General features: G+C 40.6%; 1 protein-coding gene across 1 annotated transcript in view; it reads left to right on the top strand.

Moving 5' to 3' along the window:
* The window catches only part of LOC124795412 (B-cell receptor CD22-like), a 125,331-nt gene extending 118,454 nt beyond the window's left edge, over positions 1–6,877 (top strand). The window contains exon 9 of the mRNA XM_047259433.1: positions 6,495–6,877. Coding sequence (XP_047115389.1) covers positions 6,495–6,497 — 3 coding nt within the window. The 3' untranslated portion in view covers positions 6,498–6,877. The remainder of the gene's footprint in view (positions 1–6,494) is intronic.
* The last annotated feature ends 19,206 nt before the right edge of the window (positions 6,878–26,083 follow it).

Genomic DNA, 26,083 nt, shown 5'->3' with positions numbered 1-26,083 from the left:
CAGTTTATGTAGTACATAGGATGAAAACTGATGAACTGTACGAGGAATATTATAATTAGATTCAGGTGAACACTTTGTTTAACTCAGGAGCCGCATGTTTAATTCATTCTGGTGAGTTGTTACTTAGTCTATTTCACCTGCCACGAAGAGATGCACGTAAGTGAAGATGGTGGTTTTAGATATTCTGTTCTTACTGCTCCTTCTGGAGGATTTTTAGATCGATCCTAAGTACCACAGACGCTCTTCTTCCTATCCGAGACGCGTTCTAATGCCCTCTCACTTCTGTTGGCTATGATACCCGATGTATCCTGATGTTCCCATCTTCTCTTACCAAATAAAATTCTAATTCACATCACGGTATCTCTTCACATTAGTTTTTTAGTACCTCTTCTAACCGACTAGCTTCTTCTTCCGCCAATCAAGGGTTAAGCCCCATAGCCTCTTCCGCCCTCACCATATCTTCCTCAGTCTATCCATACCCCATCTTCCAATAGTATTGTATTCCATCGCTCTTCCAGGAATTCACCGAGGCAACATACGCAATACATGCTGTTTCTGATGCTGATTTCTTGGATTGCTTTTTCAGTTAACGACTACACCCCCAGGTCTTTCCTTATGCCTTCATTTGTTATTTTCTCTTCTCTTCTGCATCTCTTCACTTATCTAAGGTACTTTATTTCAAGGTATCTTCCGTCTTTTGATCTTAATGTGCAACTCTCTGCTCCGTATACCAGTGTGGATAGTGCCACGAATGTATAAAATTTCTATTTGATTTCTGTCCTTGTTTTGACCTTCAGGGTTCTTCTTATCAGGTTACATGTATGTTTACAGATGTTACTTATCTTACGTATATCTCTCTCTTCTTCAAAAGTTGTGTCACATCCTCGATATTGGAAATGAGTTACCATTTCTATTAACTGGTTTCCAATGATTGTCTTGGTTCTTATACGGTATTTTCATTTTAGCTGTAGAGATCTTCAGGTTGTAACTTAGACCTATATTATTTAACCCATGTACCGCTATTTGTAATTTATTTTCAGCGTCCTACATGATTACCAGGTCTGTGGCAAAAAGCTCTGTTGTTGGAGCTTTATTTGTCACAGTTGTTTTGCCTTGAGCTGTTCGGTCCTTCAACCATTCCCTTGACCAGATCGTCGATGTAGATGTTGTACAGTGTAGATGATATATTTCACGCATGTGTTGGAGTTTACTTGTGGTATCAGCTCTTTGCCAGAATCTAGTCTTATTTTGGTGTTTTTATACGAACATAGGAATATTTTCATCGGTGGCCTTGTATAACCTCTATTCTCCGTTATTGACTAGAGCATTTTTCTGTGGATGCGTTCAAATATTTATTCATAATCGATAAAAGCTAGGGGTGTTCCCAAATACGTTTTTCATATCTTACGTATCGGTGTGAAAACATCGTAGGCAGGGGATCTTCCGTTACGGATGCTTGCTTGCTGTTCTAATTAAAATTGAATCACAGATATTAGAAAGCCTTTCGTTAATTATTTTGCTGTAGATCTTATAAGAAGCTCTCAGAAGACTGATTCCCCTGCCATTATTTTTGTTACTTCTACGTCCTTTTTTAAACAGTGAAATTATAATTAGCGCATCTCCGTTCTACTGTTACTTTACCTGTACCCAGACACATGTTGCAGAAAAACCGAAGTCTGAATTCTAGAAATATTTCACAATATGTTATCAGTTCGAGCCTGGTGGTCTAGCGGTCCTGACTGTCCTCTGTAATGAAAAATCTGTGTGAAGTATTCAACGATGAACTTGAAGGGGTGTCCTGTGACGTCTGTCCAGATTAAATGAAGAGAAAGATGAAGGACAAAATGAAGAATTAATAAAAATAAAAGTGGTAAAGAGCTTGACTTGCAGCCAAGACGTTGCGCGAACGAATCCCAGACTGAGCTTGGATTTTTAGGTTTGCGTTTTAACCCAGCCTTCACCTCCCAACCATGTGAGCAATCGCCAGAAACGACAGGTGGTTTGTTTCCCACGTTAAACTGTGGGACTCCTTCCCCTGGTTGGATAACTGGGGTAGGCTAGGGACAAGCAAGTCGCCGAATTGGCGTCCAGTGGAAAGACTTGGTCAGGCCGTTGAGCAACCGAAATTATTATTATTACCAAGTTAATTCCTTGAAAACCTGGCGCTTTTCCATCTTTATCTTTTTTTGAATGCTTGTTTTATCTCTCTCAAATATCTTAGATGCCTCCCTTCCTCTGCTTTTCCGTCCGTTGGCTTTTCTACATCTGAATTATACCATGACTCCTTATAGAGTTACCCACACTTCTGAATCAATGATATTTATATTTTCGATGATTTTGCCGATTCTCTTAGCTGTCTGACCAGTTTATATGCCACAAATTTCGTATTTAACTATGCTTATAAATGTAATCCACCAGTATCTATGTGTACGCGTAATATTTCGTTTTTGTTTATTTTCTGATTTCAATATATTTTTCCTTACCTTCATCATTGTGTTTCTGCAAGAACCACCTACATGCTTTTTGTTCTACGCCTTCTTGTATCCCTGCATTCCAAATTTTAAGTCCCCTTTTTCGAATCGTTTTGGGTTCCTCACGTAGAATTTCTTTAGCCATCTGTCTGCAGTTTTTAGTATTTGTTTAATCTGGGGTTGGATCTTCACTTGACGGCCTTTTGTGGGAGAAGCTTAGATAATCAGCATTCATGTAGATTCGTGAAACTCTCTTTTTGGAGAATATGCACGTAAAAGGTTTTGTTTGGGTTTCTTTCATTTTTTCTCTTGTTCTTTCTTTTCCCATCTCTTCCGGAATTGTATCTCTGATTTAACAAGGCAATGAAATGACCCTATGGCATTGTTGGACGGGATGTCTTATTCGGGTTCGGCCGCCAAGCACAAGTCTTACTTCATTCGACGTCACATTGGGCGACTTGTAGCCAAAGATGAGGATGAAGACAACACAACACCAAATCCACGAGCGGAGAAAATCTCCGACCCGGCCGGGAATCGAACTCGGTCCCAGTGCATGAGAGGGAAGCACGTTACCACCCAGCTAAGCAGGCAGACAACAAGATAATGATTCGTACTCATGTTCCCCGCCCCTCCACAACGTACTGGTGTGTCACCATAGGCAATACATTTTGTTTAGTGCTATGCAGTCAATAAGAGATCTATCACCTCTTTTTAAAAAGGTATTGGTTACATTATATATATGTATTGCTTACATTCAGTTCATCAAAGGCAAAAACTCTCTCAGATTTCCCAGTTGTTATAAGAGGTATCAGTTTTTTTCTTCTTTTCTTCTTCTTGTGTGTGAGTTCCTATAACTAAGTGTCCTCAATCAGGTTTCAATCTCACTGTGATGATTCTTTATATTACTTGTGCATATTTCTGTAGTGATGTTCTTATAATCTATTAACACTGCTGCTCCACTACATGCTCTTCACTCAGTGCTACCCCTCTATGTGACATAAGGTAATCTTCTAGATATTTAGTATTTTTCGACTTCTTTTTGGTTAGTTAGTCACAGCTAAATTTGTTTTAAAATTTTTAAGTATTTTATTAAGCTCGGTATTGTTTCTCATTAGACTCTGAAAGTTCGATGTGGCAACGTAGAGTATGTATTTTATCCCGCAATTCTCAGTGTTCTCCTTGCCCGGTAATTTTCCAGAGCTTCCGATTTATTTGGATAGGTTATCCATCTCATCGCATAGCCCACTACCTGGAGGACCAGATGTTCCCCTATGGGTTTGCATCCCTAGGAAAGTTTCCTTCACCTCAACTGAAGAGGCTTTTATCACTAAGGGAGACAAGACTAGAGAATGAGAATGGAAGACAAAAGGCAAGAGTTGGCCAATAGAGGCCGGCAGGATGGAAGGCACAAGAGCTCTGACACAAGTGGGTGTAAGCAGCCTCAGACTTAGCCGAGGGCCTGTGTGGTTGCAGCCCACATTCTCCCACCAAGGGAGCCCTCTAGGAAAACTGCTGTTTTTCTGGTGTCGCATCTACTGACCAATCTGGTATACCTCTGTGAATCACTGAGCCGTGCAAATCTTTTCACCATGTTAAGGTGGTAATCTGTAACGGGTATGGAATCCACTATTCCACAAAATATTGAGAAATACATCACATTCTCTCGCTCTCTCTCTCTCTCTATCTCTCTCTATCCACATGTGGAATTTGTATGTATTTCACACTCGATGGCGGCTAATGTGGGAGTGTTTGTCATACAACAAACAAATACTTAACTTTCCCTTTAGTCACAAGAAATTGAAAGTGTGAAGTACAAAATGCTCCGTTTCAGTGGAAGGTTTTACTAACGGATGAAGTATCGTTCAAAAACAGTCGGAAAAACTATCTTCATAATACGAACTACATGTCCGTTGACCATCCACTTTAGCTCAGAGGGGGAATAAAGTACGACCTCGGTCTGTCTAAGTGTAACGGCCGTCTTTCAGGAATTGATCCCTGGTTCAGTCTTACTGACAAAATTCTAAATAGACTCAAGTATCTGATGAATGTAAATCATACGTGGCTGCTTTTACTGGAAGATATCGTACCGGACACAATACAGGCCATGTGGTTCCAATATGAGTGATGTCATTCCCATTGTGCACGTATTTTATAAAGAGAGATTTTACAGATCGTTCAATCCATCGTTTTGCAAACACAAAGTAGGATGGACGCGAAACAGAGTAACGACCTCTGGAGTAATATTTGTAGCGATACAAGAGGTCTTCAAGCGAACACTGGCAACTACCGAAGACGTCAAATACCGCATCATTCGAGCCAGTTCTCAGTTAAGCCATACTAAAGTGAAACACTCAATATTGTCTGTCCGAAATGTCTATATTGTGTGTAACAGTGCACAAGGTCAACATTTTGAGCTCCTGTTATGGCAAGCATATAAATAAACATACGAAACCTACCAGAAAGTGGTTCCTTACATGTGGTACTGTAGAAGTTACAGACCAATCAGGAACCTAGCTCTGCTGACTGAGACAGTATTTTGTGGCGCTGTTATATTGTTCTATCGGGTCATGTTCCTATTCGAAGCGTGTTTTCCGTATCTCAAAATATGTATGCATTGTCGCTGAAAAGAAAACGAAGTCCTAGTGATATTACGGTGGATACAAAGTTTAAAAGTAACTTGTATTCCTCAAGTATTCGTCATACTGTTCCCTAGAACTTATTGAAAATAACACCTCGAAGTATTAACAGGTTGCAACGGGTGTAAATGCGGATGTTTTTTTATGTGGCACCTTAATATGTACAAACACCAGTGAATTGCTTGATATTTTCTCTGTGGCGAACAGTCTTCCCACGTGAAAAACTTTACGACCTGCTAGTTTTTGCACGGTCGTACTGCACCAGTGACCGGTCTATGCATATCAGTAAAGGCGAACCACTTTGTGTCAACGCGTCCATATTTCAACGCCTGACCTGCTGCCCATTGGTGGCTTGCTCTTGCTACATGTACATGGAAATACAAACCAACCTGAAAACGTATGACTTATAGTGGCTGCAATTGTCAGTCTGAAAATGATGTAAACACTGATGTAATGTTATTCAGTACCCCGTCCTCAGTTACCAATAAAAATACCTGAACTTAACACCAGTTACAACCTACATTTTGGGCCATGCGATAGGGTCGCCCAGTTATCTCGACCACCCAGAATAACTCGTATAAACACACACAAGCACACTCACACTCACCCACCCACCCACACACACACACACACACACACACACACACGCGTAGAGGCTTATTTTAAGACCATATATATTAAAAGAACCTCTTAGAGTGTTGCAGCGTAGGTTATGATGTGAAATACTAGTCAGAAAAAAAGTCGCTTCGTCAAGCTGTTTCCGACTTAAACATCCAGCACCGAAGTTTGACACTCGGGCCGTTGCGTGCGCAAATTCAGCTGTTCGGCCAGATGTAATTAGTGTCAGTTTTGTCTCATCGCGTAGATGATAGCGCACGAGGCTGCTCAACCTTTGGCTCGCTTTGATACTTACTGCCTACCCATGTCTAATTTTTGAGGCTCTGTTTTCTTAGATTTTAGGAGACGAAAAGAAGAAAATATTTGCCGATACAGTCTCTGGCGCGCTGCTTGAACTGATTAGCTAACTTCAATGCTAAGTAACTCGAAAACGGTGCATCGCATCGAACTTTTATCTTAACGAGAATTTCTCAGCATATCCGACCTTGCACCATCTTTACAAGCTTTTCAAATTTTTTCCCACCACATTGTATATACCCAAAATATGCCAACAACGAGTAAACATTTTGAACAGGAATTAAATACGTTAACATCTATGGATATGTGTAAATATCTCCCTGCGTCTCTCTGTGTGTGTGTGTGTGTGTGTGTATGTATTTTCTAATTGGCTACATGTAATTATTGTAACTCTGGAAACATATTCAGGTAAATAACATGAGTACTGACCTCTCCTTCTGAAATATCTCATTACATTTTGTTGTTTTTCCAGTGACACAAGAGAAGCGGAAGTAAGAATATCATGTAGGCGCGGAAGCGGACGTCTTAGGACATGGAGTCGCACACCCATCCGACTGCTGTAGTATCCTGCACCTGCCTAGTTGCCTCGATTGTGAATTTACAACATTACTGGTGTTCTACTTCTAGTATCAATGTGACATCGAATACATGATACCTGGATAATAAGAAGACCTCATTCAGGTTGAGGCGTTCTTATATTATAATAATAAGTATATATGTAATGAGTAAGAGATTCACACAGCTTTTTATAAAGAAATATTATTTGAAACCATAATAATTTGAAATGGAAATATCTATTATTTTGATGCTAATTACATAATTATAACTTCAATAAAGAGAACTATGAAAAAGTAATTGTGGATAACAGTTAATGGAACCGAAGAACACAGTCATACCAGACTACAGCGTATTTACGGGCAATGCTATAGTATACCTTATAATGGTTGATGGCTATTTTTAATAGTTACTCTACAAATATTGGTGCGTAAACAAAGTGAAATTGTTCTGTTGCGAAATCAAAACAGGTAATCAATGTGTAGAAAACGTATGAAAATACATGTGTAATGCACAGTAGTTTAAGAAAAGAAAATCGTAACTTATGGCAGAAGAAATTGTTGATCATATTTAGAACATTGCCATCAAGAACAGTTAATTTCAAATCAAAGTTTAACACAGAGACATTTTGAGGCGTAAGAAATAGGACTATACAGAGTAAATAAAATTATTTACCCAACAACAAATAAATTTATCACACGACTCGACTGTAGGATTTTTCACTCATGCTCACATTACATTTACCATGTGAGTGCCCATTCGGACGATGTGACAACTACTTTACTCATACAGATAGCAAAAATGTAAACTAAATGAATAAAAAAACTTGAAGATAAGACAAAACCCAAAACAGCGAAAATTAATATCAGTAAAGTCAGTTTTGGCACTCTAGAGGAAGAGAAGATTTGAAATGTCATACGTGATTTGCGACTGCCTGATGCTCAACCATTTCAGCGTTGTCTAGATCATTCGGTGCTGCGTCTCCAAAAGATTCCACAAATGAAAACGCTCTAGTCTATTGGACTAATAACAGAGTTCCATGCTAAGTTGTGGTTAATTAAGAACAAATTTCAAACAATTAGAATGAGTTGCAAATGAGCCAGGTCAGTGTTCCATAGTCCGCCCCCGGTAACTGAGTGGTGAGCGCAACAGACTGTCAATCCTAAGGGCCCGGGTTCGATTCCCGGCTGGATCGGAGATTTTTCTCCGCTGAGGGACTGGGTTTTGTGTTGTCATAATTATCGTCATTTCATCGCCATCGACGCGCAAGTCGCCGAAGTGGCGTCAAATCGTAAGACTTGCACCCGGCGAGAGGTCTACCCGACGGGAAGCCCTAGTCACACGACATTTATTTTTTAGTGTTCTATACACAGTCAGCAGAAGTGAAATTTGTCACACTAAAACGTTGGATCTGTTTACTAGCGGTTTTCTTATCTGCATTACTGTAACTCCTGAACTGAAAGTCGAACTACAGTTTTCACAATTTCTGAAGGTCTAAGTAATTTTTATGAAACAAACAAGTGCCATCTCCGTGCTGATTCGTCGCAGTGTCTCACGCTTTACTTATTAATAAAACCAAAATATATTCTCATACTTTCAGAGGCTCATACGATATAGACGAATATAAACACAGAATTATAAAAAAGAAGTATTAAGTACTCAACTAAGTGAAACGGGCTGCGTTTCAGTTTATGCCTGATAAACTGCAATCCAACTCAAGACCATGACTTTATTATAAGATTTGTTATTAAACGTTATGTAATTATAAGACAAAAATAGGCGTTTTTGTCCAAGCAGTCAAAAATTTCTCCGTCATTCAATTTCATATGTCCTAAGAGGTCCGTCCATATAATTTGTAACGTCTTGTCTTTCGGGTATTTGTATAAAGGTTGGCGATGCCATAGAGAGGTAATGGTAGCCTCTTGACCTTTTCCATGACAAGCATTGCCATTTAATAGCAATTTTTTTATAGCCTAATTTTTCGTTAAAGTAAATGCAGCTTTGAGTTTACCGTAGCATAAACAACCGAAAAGTAATTAGATCCATGACAACCGTTCAGAATAGAACGAATAGGATAATTCAATTTATTTAAATTAATCTGCGGATGGAAGGTGGGTATTTTAGGATTCATTGCGATCTGCCTTTTTTGTGAAATCCCAAGCAAAAAGAACATTAGAAATCTGAACAAGTTTTTCATGTCGTTAATATACCACTGAAATGGGCATTTATTATTTTCAATGATGTTCTTAGTTTGAAAAAAAAAATCCACAGTTTTCGAAACATAATTTGCAACTGAAAGAAGAACTACAAAATTTTCTTTATCAGCAATCGAGATGTCGTCATTATTTTCTGGAAATTTGGTGGCCAGCCAGTTCACTGTGGAAATGAAATTAAAATTTGTTAAGTGTCATGATGTTAAAGTTTTGTGAAGAGCTTTGTCTGTAATGCAGTTTTTGGTTGCAAAAGCTTAGAAACTATATACACTTCATAAACGACTTTCACCTCAGCTAAGACCTCTCAACAATTTGTGAACGCACATTTAAAGGAAGACTAAAATCTAACCCTTTGTTCAAAATATTCTCCTCTCCAGCTAAAATTTGCTGATTCAGACCTATTAACAATTGTAGCCTCAAAGCAGTGTCTCGCTGCAGAACAGGCGCTACCTACGCTAACTAATGCATACTGCGTGACAAGCGCATGCTATTTAAAGGGATGCTCTCGATCTGTTACAAAGCTTCCCCAATACAAGAAAAGAAATTATGAAAAAATAAAAAATACTCGCTTAGAAATTTCAGGATTTGTACTATTCGCCAAGTACTTGCCTCTTTATATCATTTTTATTTCACTTTTCACGAACATACATTCACACTTGTCTTTGATTTCTTGTGCACTCAGTAAAGAATTACTCAACTTTCACTTAGAATATTTACGAATTACATCACTATTCAGACACTTCTGTTGAAAAGAATGTTCCTTTGATTAGTCAGTACATTTATACATTTATTTTGAAAACAAAGAGCCGTTTGCCCACACGAATGGTCCAGTGTGGCGTAAACTTGCATAGGTGCTATGTGAAGTCACGAAGGAGTTATGTGACAATGGTGAAAAGTACGTGCAGTTTACAAAATGCTGAATAGGTCGATCAGAAAAAAGTTGCAAGGATGCAAGCTGACTTTATTAATCCAACGTTGCACGTTGCGGAATTGCCATCATCAGATGGCAGCAGAAAACAAGATAAAAATACATAGCTATATGTAAAATAAAAATGAGTTACAAAATCAAGATAATAACATGTGGCTACGGATCGTATTTGAGCACCTTAGTTGACGAGTAACTCACAACGGCGCAGAGATGCTAGTGGTGTTGATACAAGGCAGAGCAATGTCAACAATATACAAAGCAAACATTGCATTATATCTGCAACAGTTGCCGTAGTTGACATTTCGTCAGATAGGAACCCATGGAATTTCGCACAGCATGAAAGAAGTGGCAGACGAAATATTAGCATTTCAGCAACATGAGTCATTGGAATGAATGGTGTCGGAAACTCTTGACTGTGTGGACAATGTACATGAGGAACACAATGATGATGATACGTGCTTAACAATTGAAATCGATTCTGTAACACGTGTCAAGCCATGAGTACTTCATCTTTGTCGGACATTGAGGTAGGTATCCCGTCTACAGTGAAAGTAGTAAAAAACAATCGCTGTCCAAGGAGTGTGTACCAAACATGATTACGTACATGGACAGTCATCGGCAGCATAGTAAAACAACAATTATGAACGATTTAGAATAAGTCCGGAACAATACAATCGCGTAATGCTTAAACAAAACTGCGGATATTCAAGGAGGGACAAGGCTCACTTGTTACAAAAACTGGTGTTTGCGCGTTTTAAGAATGCTCGATAGAATTTACAATATGTGTATGACATCACCTGATACGACATACACATCAAATTTTGTGCGACGTAGATTGCAGCGATTTCAAGGGAAGCAGTCAATGCTTGCAGAACCTTGAACAGTGATGCAGAATTAGGAGACGTAAGGCAACGAATTTTCAGATAAAGCGTAAACTTGACGATGCACAGCAAAAGTGCGGAATCGACTAGAAAACTCGTACATGAGATAAACAAACTTATCCCATTGTTCAGTGGGGAAATTGTTTTCAATTCCGACCTATCTGGAATTGAAGAGGAAACGCGAATCAAAGGAATTATGGAAATTAGAGAAATATCAGCTCCTTAAGGCATTAATATACGATAATGTTCACGGTTTCGAGGTAGCATCTTTGATCAGTAACGGAATCGTCCTTGGTCCCAGATTCGAAATCCTCCACCACTTAAGTTTTGATTAATAATCAGCATTGGCGTCAGAAGACCTCCGGCATTAGAACTCACCATCATTCTGCCAACGTTACTGCCAAAGAAGGCACAGGGCACTCTCCCGCCCCTGGGGTGGGAAAATGCGCCTAAAGGCGGAAAATGAGCAATGATCAACGGCATGAGCATGCAGAAGCCAGTGGAAACCACTGCATTGAAGGCACATATCGTGTATCCATAGGATGTGCGGCCTTTAATTTAATTTAAAGTGTTATGATGATCTCTCCATTGGAAAAATATTCCAGAATAGTCCCGGATTCGTATGTCTGTGAGGGGACTGTCAAGGGGAAGGTGACCATTAGCAAAAGACTGAATGACCAACGAAAGGATAACGTTCTACGAGTCGAGTGGAATGCCAGAAGATTAAAAGTGGACCGTGTAAAATGGTCCAGGATGTTCGAAATTCTCTGAAAAACAGGGGAAGCTACAGGGATATACGGGTGATATACAATATGTACAAGAGCCAAGACGCAATAATAAGAGTGGACGACCGTGAAAACAAATTGCTAGGATTAAAAAGCATGTACGAAACAGATGTAGTCTTTCGCCCCCACTGTTCAGTCTCTACATCGAAGAAGCCATCTCAGAAATAAAAGAAAGGTTCAGGAGTGGAATTAAAATTCAAAGTTAAATGATGTGATGAGATTCGCTGATCGGGAGTGAAAATGAAGGAGAATGACAGGATCTGCTGAGTGGAATGGACTAATGAGTATAGAATATGGGTAGAGACTAAACCTAATAAAGACGAGCCGGCCGAAGTGGCCGTGCGGTTAAAGGCGCTGCAGTCTGGAACCGCAAGACCGCTACGGTCGCAGGTTCGAATCCTGCCTCGGGCATGGATGTTTGTGATGTCCTTAGGTTAGTTAGGTTTAACTAGTTCTAAGTTCTAGGGGACTAATGACCTCAGCAGTTGAGTCCCATAGTACTCAGAGCCATTTGAACCATAATAAAGACGAATCTAATGAGAAGTAACAAGTGACAACAGCGAGAAATTTAACATCAGGGTTGATGCTCACGAAGTAGAGGACGTTAAGGAATTATGCTAACTAGGTAGCAAAATAACCAGTGCCCGACGGAGAAAGATGGACATCAAAAGCAGACTAGCACTGGGAAAAAGGACAGTCCTGGCCAAGAGAAGTGTACGAGTATCAAACATAGGCCTTAAATTGAGGAAGAAACTTCCGAGAATGTACATTTGGAGCACAGCATTGTGTGGTAGTTAAACATGGACTGTGGAAAAACCAGGAAGAGAATCGAAGCTTTTGAGACTTTTTGTTACAGACGAATGCTGTAAATTAGGTAGACTGATAAGGTAAGTAATGAAGTGGTGCTGCGCAGAATCGGAGAGGAGAGGAACGAAAACACTGAAAAGGAGAGGGGACAGGATGTTAGGACATCTGTTAAGACATCAGGTAATGATTTCCATGACACCAGAGGGAGCTGTAGAGAAAAAAACTTTAGAGGAAGACGGATATTGGAATACATCGAACAAATAATGGAGGACATAAGTTGCAAGTGCTACTCTGAGACGAAGAGGTGGCCAGAGGAGAGAAGTTCGAGGCGGGCCGCATCAAAAAAATAAGAAGACTGATGACTCAAATAAAAATCATAATGGTGAACTGGCTGGAAAATTATTTGTTGTGTGGTGAGAAGTTGGACGGGCTCGGCTGCCTACGGTTGCTTCTCTTTTGCATTATCTTGCGAGGACACTAGGGAATATTTACGGCACGGTAAGAGTTGGAAAACGGACGTACGAGAAATACTACTATGGTACGGACACTGCTTTTGGGCAATACCCAATTAAAATAATTTGCTTTTGCTTGACTGCTGTTCTGTGGACATAAATCATGCTCATTTAGAGGAAAATAGCTCGCCTGAAAAGAGTCTGACACGGAAATGTATACTACGTGGAACCACTGGAAAAAATCATTATCTAGACATTTGTTGTTGCCGTGCCTGTAACACATATTATCGCACTATGTGCAACTATTCCTTGAGGAATAGCCAGTATGACGATAAGCTTCACCACAGATTGTTTCGGATTTGGCTCATCACATTATAGCAGTTTTCGTCACTCTCGTCACTTTCACGTCCTCGGGGAGCTTGATATTTACAAGCATCCTATAGACAATTAGCACAGTGTATTCTGGACCACTCGAGCGAATGGTCTGGCCTCCCAGTTCGTCCGCTCTGAATGACATCGAACTTTTATGGGACGTAATTGAGAATTCAGTTCGTCCACAAAATCCTGCACCAGCAACAGTTTCGCTGTAGTGGACGCCTATAAAACAGCATGGCTCAAAATTTCTCCAGGGGTGTTCCAACGACTTGTCATGTCACATAGGCTTGCTGCACTACGCTGAGAAAAAGTAGAAACTATAAACTATACGATATCAGGAGCTGTCCCTTGACTTTCGTCACCCTAGTGTATTTCCCTATCACTTGTCTTCCCCCCTACCATCCCCCCCCCCCCCCCCCCGCCGTACGTACCACTATATCCCTCCTCTTGTTTTCCATTGAACTACCTGTATAACGACCATAAGGAATCAGAGTTTAGCTTTCAGTGCGCTATTCTGTTAACTGAAAGTACCCTTCCCACTAATCAACCACTTTCTTCACATTTTTAGTGTATTTTTACTACCAAAGAACGACTTTTTCTCGGGGTTTTATCGTGTGATTAATTAATGACTTTATGTCAATTATATTTTCAGTTTACATTTTCACTGTATGTTTAAAAAGATTAAAAATAGGAAGTGTCCCATAAGTTCTGTTTCCTTCGATGACGGATGACGGATAACTGGAATATTTGTAATGTCTGTTTTACTCTTTTTGCAGTGATCTGTTTTTCAGCTTCGTAATTTAGACAGTCTGCTATATATGTTGTATTTGCACTGATTAATCCTCATTTTATAATGCCAGATAGAGCTGCAGCGCTTACGATTTTCTTTGTATAAGGTTTCTATTAAAAATATTTGTTTTATTTGAAGTTGCCAATATGTCGGCATTACTGTGTATTACTTTCATGAAAAAAATTGTTTTGCTGTTACGAGGCTCGAATGTAAATTCTTTTCGTTTGATGTTTTTGTATATTTTGCTTAGATGCATGTCATCAGCGTTATGCATTGTCCTATAACGGTGCTCTGCCCATAAGGTTCGCGTGTAATAACTGCATAATTATTGCGTTACGTATTGTCATTATTTTCTACATGTTGGTTAATGTAGCTGCATTGACACATGTTGATAGTACTTTCCATTCGGAGTATGTATAGAATTGTATTTTTCGTGTTCTCTGTATTATTTTGTTCATTGTTACACCATATGTGTTTATGCTACTAATCATCTGTTAATATGTTCGATTTCCTTTCTAAATTTATGTTGTTTATACTTTAGCACTATATAGCGCCACTTTCGCCACTTCGACGTCGTCTGGTGTGGAAAATTTGGATATTACTCTGACAAGCTTTTAACAGCCTGTTGATGATCGTTACTACTACAACATGTAACTTTTGTATGTATGTGTAACATGACGTTCCGATGTATGTGACCTCTAATGACTTTTAATATACTTTTTTGTATGTTCTTTCATCTCGGTTTTGTAACTCATTTTTATTTTGTAGATAGCTATGTATTTTTATCTGGTTTGCTGTAGATAATTCATTATGGGTCTGTCCGAAACACATAGTACTGGAATTACGATGTCAGTTTACATCCAGTCAATGACCTTTTAGTTAGCGACTTACTCAGCATTTTGCATATTGCGCATATATTTTTACAATGTCGCACACTTCCTTCGCGATTTCATTTCGGTGCAATCTTCTTTTGTAAGTATTTTTGAGTCTACTTTCTGGTCAATGTTAACAATTTTTTGATATCTTACTACGAAGAATATGAAGGAATCAAGTCTAACTACAATATTCCACATCACAAGTTTTGGTGGACACAAGAAATAGGTGGCCTTATTTAAGAACTTCAGCCAACTGGATTTTGAATAGTTGGATGGTATTCAATATAACTTTTTAAAGCAGGCACATCTGAAAATAGAATTCCGCTAGTATTGGCTCCAAATCCTACAATGCGGTTGTCAATTGTTACGGCGTAAAGTCGGCGCCGGTACGACAGTCGGGAACGACAGAGAGCAAAGGGCTGTGAGAAGAGGTCAGCCAATTGCATGCTGACCAACCTCCCTCCAGGACGAGAACACGACAGCAGCGGCCTTTACGTGAAGAGGACATAAGCGCCGCGCCCTACTGGTGGCGGCCAACTTCGATAGAAGCTTCAACGTTAGCTACTTCTTTAGCCGTCGCATCGTAGCCTCCATCACTACAAATATCTACGTAGCATAGTTTATGTTTGTCTGTTCTGAAGAAGACTGATTATTTTGTATGTCACGCTAGCTGGCGACACATGAGATTAAAAGTTAAGTATTAGCACTTGTCATGTTATAATAAAACTCATAAATACCAGTTGTTTGATTGTTTGTTCTGCGAACCGAGTATGCAGGATTCCTTGACATAATACGAATACTTCAGAAGGCATTCAGTGAAAGCAGAACTTTATTTCATGATCTCATCAGCAGATCTATTCAGTTATTCCACACAGCATTTTCAAAGCCGAACACCAAAGTTGCATACAAATATATAAAACACACTTCAAAACTCTTTGGCTCGGGTTTTGAAGGCTTATGGTTTGAGAAAAATGGAGAGTACTTCTGAAGTTCTTCACAACGAACTCATTACACTGAATAATCTGCCTCCTTTTGAACAACTAGTAGTATCTAGTAAGTAATCGCAGAGCTTAACAAACTCAAAAAAGCATGTTAAGTTGAGGTTTCTAAAGAATGTCCTAAAACATTACGTCACACCTCTGCAATGGAGAAGATTTACTTATTAAGTGCACCACCGACAAGTTTTATGTTTAAAGACCCCAGAGAAGGAATAAAGAGGAGAAACTACAGTAGCGTGTTACAGGTTGCAAAATTTTGTAGTTGGACTTAAGACAAAATTACTTATTAGACGATATGATGGTTAGACAGTTTGAAAAAGACGATACAGCTTTAGATTACAAAGGTTTTGACTATTACTGACCGCAGCTCACTTCAAAAAGATACTCATCATCCACGGATTAAAATTATCCAGCTAATTCAAACTTCTTAAAACTTCCCGTACACTGTCGCATGGAAATGTGGACATCAGACAAAATATTCCATTTCGACGCACACATAGGCGATGGTAAGGCAGTGGTGACAGAAAGAGGTTTAAACGATGTTTTGACCTGAGGCCATTGACTTGTAGCTCATGAGGTTTGGAGAGGAACCATACGCAGAATATACACTCCTGGAAATTGAAATAAGAACACCGTGAATTCATTGTCCCAGGAAGGGGAGACTTTATTGACACATTCCTGGGGTCAGATACATCACATGATCACACTGACAGAACCACAGGCACATAGACACAGGCAACAGAGCATGCACAATGTCGGCACTAGTACAGTGTATATCCACCTCTCGCAGCAATGCAGGCTGCTATTCTCCCATGGAGACGATCGTAGAGATGCTGGATGTAGTCCTGTGGAACGGCTTGCCATGCCATTTCCACCTGGCGCCTCAGTTGGACCAGCGTTCGTGCTGGACGTGCAGACCGCGTGAGACGACGCTTCATCCAGTCCCAAACATGCTCAATGGGGGACAGATCCGGAGATCTTGATGGCCAGGGTAGTTGACTTACACCTTCTAGAGCACGTTGGGTGGCACGGGATACATGAGGACGTGCATTGTCCTGTTGGAAAAGCAAGTTCCCTTGCCGGTCTAGGAATCGTAGAACGATGGGTTCGATGACGGTTTGGATGTACCGTGCACTATTCAGTGTCCCCTCGACGATCACCAGTGGTGTACGGCCAGTGTAGGAGATCGCTCCCCACACCATGATGCCGGGTGTTGGCCCTGTGTGCCTCGGTCGTATGCAGTCCTGATTGTGGCGCTCACCTGCACGGCGCCAAACACGCATACGACCATCATTGGCACCAAGGCAGAAGCGACTCTCATCGCTGAAGACAACACGTCTCCATTCGTCCCTCCATTCACGCCTGTCGCGACACCACTGGAGGCGGGCTGCACGATGTTGGGGCGTGAGCGGAAGACGGCCTAACGGTGTGCGGGACCGTAGCCCAGCTTCATGGAGACGGTTGCGAATGATCCTCGCCGATACCCCAGGAGCAACAGTGTCCCTAATTTGCTGCGAAGTGGCGGTGCGGTCCCCTATGGCACTACGTAGGATCCTACGGTCTTGGCGTGCATCCGTGCGTCGCTGCGGTCCGGTCCCAGGTCGACGGGCACGTGCACCTTCTGCCGACCACTGGCGACAACATCGATGTACTGTGGAGACCTCACGCCCCACGTGTTGAGCAATTCGGCGGTACGTCCACCTGGCCTCCCGCATGCCCACTATACGCCCTCGCTCAAAGTCCGTCAACTGCACATACGGTTCACGTCCACGCTGTCGCGGCATGCTGCCAGTGTTAAAGACTGCGATGGAGCTCCGTATGCCACGGCAAACTGGCTGACACTGACGGCGGCGGTGCACAAATACTGCGCAGCTAGCGCCGTTCGACGGCCAACACCGCGGTTCCTGGTGTATCCGCTGTGCCGTGCGTGTGATCATTGTTTGTACAGCCCTCTCGCAGTGTCCGGAGCAATTATGGTGGGTCTGACACACCGGTGTCAATGTGTTCTTTTTTCCATTTCCAGGAGTGTATTATTTGTAAGGAAGGACAGCAAAAAGAGCGGCGAAACCAAAGTCTTCTTGAAGAAGATAGTAAAAAGGTGAAGAACATGAAGATGGGGCTAAGAGAAAAGAAAAGCCCACAAACTATCAAAGCAGGCACAAGAAGAAATTCTGTCAAGTTTAAGCTACATTGAAGAGAGAATTCGAAAAATTTTTTGAAGGTAACTAAATTGAGGCAGGGTATGCTTGATGGTGCACGGCCATGAATGTAGAAGAAGGACTGAAGTAAAGGGACATGGAAACCATATAGAAAAATTCTGGGTAAAGGGCATCTAGGTTGATGGTTTCGTTTATTGCTAAGATTTCTAAGAACCACTATTCAAAAAATAAATTGGCGATCTTTTTCCAATATAGAGATTTAGAATGTTATTAGTTGTAGAAATGCAATGTTGATTTTGTTTTACCACATCGTCTTAACAATGTACTTGCATATACTATCAAAAATGTATGAAGGAAATAAATGACAACATTCCAGTCAGAATCATAATAGTGAAATTTATTACGGTCTTAACCGGCGTTGCTGGTTGGGGATTATGAAAAACGAAACAATCCATTTGTGCTATATCTGTTTGTGGAAATATGTTTGTCTTTTAACTAACATTTTAAAATATTTTATCATCTTTTCATCACATTTAAAACTTTTTTGTCTGTTTTCTCACCTTTTATGTCATCATCGCTCCTCACTCTACATATGCCTTGTAACGTTACTGAAACCTTTATGGAAAAGTAGCCCATATATCGCTTCAAATTTCTATTTTCCCTTTGGTGTCATGCGTTTGGTCTCCTAATTATAGCATGTTGTTCTCATTCCCTAATAGAATTTCCTTCATATAAGTCAAGACAATCTAATTGGTCAAAGATTTCCCAAGTTCCCTGGGTATCGTCTTAGGATATACTAACTAATGTTTACTTAGAGACTTTAGGGAACAGACTAATGACCATACCATAGAAATGAGCTTCATTAACCGTTTCAGCAAAATACTTTCTTGATCTATATGCGTTTCAAGGAATTTGACAAATGTACCACACTTTTCATTAAATACATTGGGACTCAATAATTGTGTTCCCACTTGCTATTGTGCTACCACAGACCACCATGGGGCTTGATATTCTGTAGTAAGTCCTGAAGCTCTCAGTGTTTTGTGGTAACCAACCTTATGTATGCCCCACTCAATAATTTTTCAACAAAGCAGACCCACCTTTTTCCACTATATGTAGCTGTTAGTGTCCATGCAGTAATCTAAATATGATTACAGGATGGATTTTCCCGTGTAATTCAAACACGGCAGACTTTTTAGCCAACCCTTTATCCAGTTCAGATCTAAATTGCTCCCATCGTTGACTATTTGGACTATTAGCTACCCCAAATTCACGTAAATCAACCTTTTTCTACGATATTTGGATTCTACTACAATTGTTTGATTTTGATAGAAGTATTATTTTTATTTTATGGGAACTGTATTGCAATGGTACTTAATCACTATCTCTATCTATCACTATCTCTGGAGGGAAAATGGTAGAAAATAGCAAAGATCATCAATCATCGAGTGGTTTCGTGAGTCATCCTTGAGTACTATACTGGACTGTGTTTCCGAAATGGAATTTTGAGGGTCAGCTAAAGCTCTCAGGCGAACGCTATACTTGGACGCCCATACACATGTCACCGATCCGATACTTGGAGGGTCAAGCTATGTCAAGTCTCCTAAGGGTATAGCTGATAAGAGGGGATCTATTAATGCCCAAAAGAAAACCAACAATGCCTGTTTTTCATGCCCAGTTCTGGCATGCCAGAGAAATATTAAACAGAATCCTGTGCCACATCTCAATATGGTAGGCACCTTTATATTCCTAAGTATTGTAGCTTTAATGGTATTGTGCCCCCCATCAAGATCCAAGGCATAACTAAATTTGAGGGGCAGAGTATTGGCATATTGGGTCATGTTTATGGTATGGAGAAACACAAATTAGATGAGATAAACATCTAATCGTCGATCCTTTTCAAAACTTTCCAGTGAGCGTAACATGCATGTGAAAATGCTTATAGTCTCAGATGAGGAAAATAAAAATAAAGACAGTTATCAGTACTATTGGATCAAGGACTTGTTCTGACTCATTTGCTTCCAACTGAAAAATATATAAAAAACAAAAATTAAAATAAAAAAAAATCATCATGTAATGCATAGTTTCTTAAGGTGTTTCAGTACCTTTTCCTCAGACACGTTGCTCCTAAAGCATCTAGTAAATTGCATTTCCAAGGACCGAGAATCTATTATTGTGTCTACTGATAAAAATAAGTTCACAAAGATTAAGAATGCTCACCTTCAGAAGCGATCCGCGATTGTGATGTATGGCGACTTATAATGCCTCCTCACTCTTGTGACCCGCTGTGAAGATGACACTACAGCCTCACATGCAACCTTCACAGAGAAACATGTACATGAACCGACTGTGAACCGACAAAAATCTCCTGTCAGGTGTAATACTGCAGTTTGGAGTCTCACTGAGTCAGAAAAACTTTCATCGGAGGTTGTTAAGCTTTACAGCGACAACATTACCATGACCAAACCGAAGGAGAATGAAGATTTTTACAGTAACAGGATTGACTGCCTTCTTTGTCGGCAGGCGTTAGGCAAAATAGTGGAAATTTCTCATAGGAACCACTGTCATCTTATGGGGAAATTCCGTGGTTCAGCTCACAATACATGCCACATGATGTATCAATGACCACAGCACGTACCCTTTTGCTTTTATAATTTAAGCGGATATGACACTCACTTCCTTGTTGAGCACTTGGCTAATTTCGGTATGAGCCGACCAGTGTGGCCAAGCGGTTCTAGACGCTTCAGTTTGGAACCGCGCGACCGCTACGGGCGCAGGTTCGAATCCTGCCTCAGGCATTTATGTGTGTGATATCCTTAGGTTAGTTAGGTTTAAGTAGTTCTAAGTTCTAGGGGACTGATGACCTCAGATGTTAAGTCCCATAGTGCTCAGAGCTATTTGAACCACCCAATTTCGGTATGAAGAATGTTCACGTCAGTGCCCTGCCTGAGAGTGATCAGAAATATATCTCATTCATCAGACATGTGAGGCCTAGAATTACGCTCCGTTTCCTTGACTCGCTACGTTTTAAGCAGGCACCACTCCGGAAATGTATTGAAACTACCTCAGAACGATATGCTCGTCACTTTGGCTGCACTTCCCAACAAAAAAAGACTTGGCTGAAGACTAGAAAGGGGTTTTCTCGTACATGTATCTGGATAGTATGGCAAAATGCAACGAAACCAGGCTACCAAATCTTACAGACGAGGCCATAACGGACGCAGTGTATGAACATGCTGTGAATATGTGACTCATAATAAGCATCTAAACGTCAGGAGAGTAAGCACAGCTTTATGTGGACCCAGAATAGCACTTGCTTGCCGATGTTTCCGAAATATCCCAGAATATACGCACGACCACAGATTCTCTGGATCCCACGTTTTATTACACAGTACCTGGGTTACCTTGGGACGCTATGCTCAAGAAAACGAAGCGCGGCATCGAACTATTGGCCGATGCTAACATGTGTCTTTTCTTTGAGTGAGGAATCCGTTTTGTCGATGTGTCCATAGTCACGCCAAGAGAAATAGCCCCCGCATCATTAGTAGGTCCAACGCATCCCTTGATTCTAGTAACATTATGTACTTGGAAATCAATAATATATATGGGCATGCCATGCAACAGTCAATGCCGATTGACTAGTTGTAGTGGTTATCCAAACAAGACTGGAAGAGATTATGTGGAAAAATCGAGGGTATGGAAGCTGACTTTGACGTAGCGTATGTGGTGGAGGCAGAGCTCATGTAACCTATTAGTTTGCAAGAGGCTCACGCCAATTTGCTTGGATGTCTTGAGAGATTAGTGACAACGCTGGGGAATAAGCGGAGATACATTACTTAATATCGTGATCTCCAGCAGTGTCTCAGGTTGGTGCTGAGGCTGGATAGAATCACCTGAGCTATCTCCTTCAAGTAATCCGCCTGGTAGAAGGATTATATTGAATACGAAACAGAGAGATTCCACTACATATACATTGAGAAAGATTTTTAAGTTAACAAAGTATTTCAATTTTAGAGAAAGCAATCGAAAATTTGAGGAAATAACGTGAAACGGATGTGACGAAGGTCGCAGAGAATTAACGAAACCGATCTATGTGGGAAAGTGCATACTAGACCTATCCTAACCCCACACGTACCGATTCCACGACGAGTTTGCAAAACTCATTTCGCAGATCCAAAGTTACTTTAGATGGATACCGATAGCTTCATCTATAGGGTGAAGAACTGAAATCCATATGAAGTAATGAGATGCTACACTGAAGAATTCGACTCATCTGGATACGTAGTCGATACTCCTTACGGTATTGATCCACAGAACAGGAAGGCTATCGGCCGAATGGAAGACGAGGCGAAGGGATCACCAATTGTGGAGTTTGTTGGACTGCACGCAAAAACTTTTGCAAAAACTTGGGAGGTGGACTGAGGTTTTCCATCATGCAGTATTGATAACCCTGTCGGTGGACGACTGTTTGCAGTGCCGGTTCAGTGATGCTCGCGGTGCTCCGCAACAGCCGCAGAATATGGTGCGGCTAACAAGTTTTCGATCTAGAGGACACAAGGTGTACACTGTGTTACAATCGAAGTCAGCGTTTCGCATCATGACGGAAACAGCGTCATTTGTGAAGACGACACTGAAACTCTCCCATACTTCTATTGTTCACTTTTTGAGTGAGAGGGTGAGGGAGACTTTGGCTTATGAGAGGAAGAGAATGAGACTAGGTGTATATATTGAACAGTAGTATGACCCTCTTATCATGTGAGCTTTCAGTGTAGATTTATATATCTAAAAATTGTTAATATGTCAACCAGTGAATTTTTTCGTTATTGTGTAATCTCATTAACCAAGTTGTACCTCAAAAACCAAATTGTTCCTCAAGAACCCAATTGTATAAGTGAGAATTGAGTAAACGAAAAATGTGTTACCATATGTATTTGTTGTTCTTATTTATAGAAAACATATCCGAGATGCATATGTAAAGGATTTTAAGACACATATGGCATTAGTTTCAAAGGTGAGGGTGAAGTTTAAGATGATAATACCAAAAAATATGTAATTGTTGTATGAAATTATGCCTAAAATTCAGCACATGTTTTGTTATGGGAGCAGGTAGAAGTTGACCATGTCCGCTATCAGAGACATATAGCAAATACGTCTAAAATTGTTTTTGCCGTGCTGGAGGAAAACCACAGATGTGGTATCAGGGTAAAATTACATACTAACAAAGTGTGAAAGGAAAACACACAGACTGCCAGGAAAAATTGATTTATTTTTCATCGAGTTTCAAAGCAATTTTACATTTTCGTAGGCAGACACAACGTAATTTTCACACATCGTTTCCTTCTTGAGTCAATAGTGAGCTAGACACCAATAGAATACCAGGCCTTGAGTAGCAGAAAAGTTGAAGATTCGATGCACACATGTGATCTTCTCCTCGGCTTACGTGACAGTATCTGTGTTGTCGCACAATCGAAGCAACGCTACCGTATTTTTATATGGAATGAGAAGATTATACTGATGAATTCCACGGTATAAATATGATAACCACTTTACAGTCCCCTCATCTTTGGTACACTTCATATCCTTCAAGAACTTATCGATGCTGTGATTACTGGGAAGGTCTCTATTCTACCAGCATCTTCTGTGTTTGCCATGAATGTACCGTCTTTAAATATGAACTGTCTATGCTGAACATCATAAAAACCCCAAGCTTCTGCACTGATGTTCACACCCTGAGATGCCATTGTGACATTCTATGGGTATGGCGCTGCACTTGTTCATTTATACAGCTCGTCGCACAACACCAGTGAACAGGTAACAGTTAATTAAAGGGTCATGCGGAATTAGAGCATTTCGTGCAGTCTGCTACCAAATTTTCCGGAGATTCAGATTCAGTTCGTACATTTATAGATCCAGATTTAGTCATCTTGATCTCTTTGAGCAGTCTATTAAGATGATTGTGGGCAACTTCTTGAATTTACGTGGGCTCTGTAGATAGCCTTCCTCTTCATAGTGAGAAGCATTAAACCTTGCTTACATGTCTAATGCTCGACTGTATACGTTTTCATTCCACTACAGTTGTCAATTGTCGTTGTTCCTGTTGTGGTCTTCAGTCTAGAGACTGGTTTGATGCAGCTCTCCATGCTACTCTAGCGCAAGCTTCTTCATTTCCATGTAACTACTGCACCCTACATCCTTTTGAATCTGTGTGGTGTATTCATCTCTTGGTCCCCCTCTACGGTTGTTACCCTCCACATTGCCCTCCAATATTAAATTGGTGATCCCTTGGTGCCTTAGAACATGTCCTACCAACCGATCCCTTCTTCTACACAAGTTGTGCCACAAATCCTCTTCTACCCAATTCTGTTCTGTACGTCCTCATTTTTATTCATTATTGAACCTACTCCTACATAACCCCTATTTGATTTGGTATTTATAACCCTGTATTCACCTAACGAGAAGTCTTGTTCCTTCTGTCATCGAACTTTACTAATTCCCACTACATCTAACCTTAACCTATCCAATTCCCTTTTTAAATTTTCTAATCTACCTGCCAGATTAGGGGACCTGATATTCCACGCTCCAATCCGTAGAACGCCAGTTTTGTTTCTCCTGATAACGATGTCCTCCTGAGTAGTCCCTCCGGAGATCCAAATGGGGGACTATTTAACCTCCGGAATATTTTTCTCAAGAGGACGCCATCATCATTTAACCATACGGTAAAGCTGGATGCCGTCTGGAAAAATTTAGGCTGTCGTTCCCCCTGTTTTCAGACGTTTGCAGTACCAGCACAGCAAGGCCGTTTTGATTAATGTTACAAGGCCAGATCACTCAGGCATCCAGGCTGTTGCCCCTGCAACTACTGAAAATGCTGCTGCCCCTCTTCAGGAACCACAATTTCGTCTGTCCTCTCAACAGATACCCCTCTGTTGATTTTTCACCTACAGTACGGCTATCTGTATCGATGAGGCACACAAGCCACCGCACCAGCGGGAAGGTCCGTAGAATTCAGAGTTCAGATAGACTCTGAAATTAGTTAACCTGCAACTGTCTAATTTGGTGGAATCATTTGCTATATTACCTCTCCTGTTGATCTGAAACGCAAATATGATGAACCTGGTTTTCTCCAGTCGAGCAGAGGATTTGATAGAGCACATTTGTCTCCTTGCAGGCGGTAGGTCTGTGTTCTCTAAAACCTACCACATACGCAATAATAACGTTAGAAATACACTGTCATTCACAACTTTTAAAATATTCAAATGCTGTCTTATCCAATACATTTGTGCGCAGCATTTTCCATATTATTTTTTCGATCTCCTCTTGATCTCCTTAAATGTATGAATTTTATCTGTTGCACTCCATATTAGAATAAGTTTTTTGCCATTCATAATAATTTGTTGCATGTCTTCAAATCATTCCATAAGCAATAATACTCCTGTACCCTTCCACTGCTCGTCTATGAAGCATGCAGCATGTTATAAATCGTTCAAATCAGAGCCAGGGGCAGAGACATACGTTTTAAGACCTGATGTTTTGCTACATTGCGAACAACGTTAATCTCGACCCAATTAAGTTCATGAAACAGAAATGCTAAAGCACATAGTTCGATGCCACTCTAGCTGTACCATCTCTTTTTATTCGTAAACGATTAATCGAGATATAGGAAACTCCAGCATGGGAGTGTTAAGGCGTCTTGGTGTTGGGTAATAATCCTAATATCATCATTCCTGTTAAATGTGGTTGAGGTTCAAGGTTTATGTGAGATGTACTGCTGACGTATAATACGATAGTCATATTCTACTGGGTTAGTTATATCAAGCGAAGTCACTGCAAGGTTTGAGACTTACTACTCCTATTGTGAACAGTTTACGCTGTGAGCTGGGGTGATGGTTTTATACCTTAGACCAATCATGTCTTCCCTGACAACACGTGGACGCTGGGAAGCTGCTGGAGGTCCGGCTGGTTGTAGGTCACCACCTTTTCCAATCCAGCAAGCTAAAGATCAACGTCGTCGCTTCTGCCTTCAACAGGTCCCTGCTGGTTGAAGATCACCGCTACTTTCAGATCTCTGCTTCTTCAAGGTCACTACTGCTTCCACTTCAGATGTAGTCGTACAACGATTTACTCACCACGAAAGTCGACATGTTTATTATACTTGTCCGCAATATGCAGCTGAAGATAGTACAGTGTCTGAACTGTGTCTGGGGGTATATAGCGTTAGCAGGGGTCTCAACGATCTTGTACCC

This window comes from Schistocerca piceifrons, chromosome 4, assembly GCF_021461385.2.
Source record: "Schistocerca piceifrons isolate TAMUIC-IGC-003096 chromosome 4, iqSchPice1.1, whole genome shotgun sequence".
NCBI lineage: Eukaryota > Metazoa > Arthropoda > Insecta > Orthoptera > Acrididae > Schistocerca > Schistocerca piceifrons.
The sequence above is the reverse complement of the archived record's forward strand: the minus strand, read 5'-3'. Positions and strand labels throughout refer to the sequence as shown.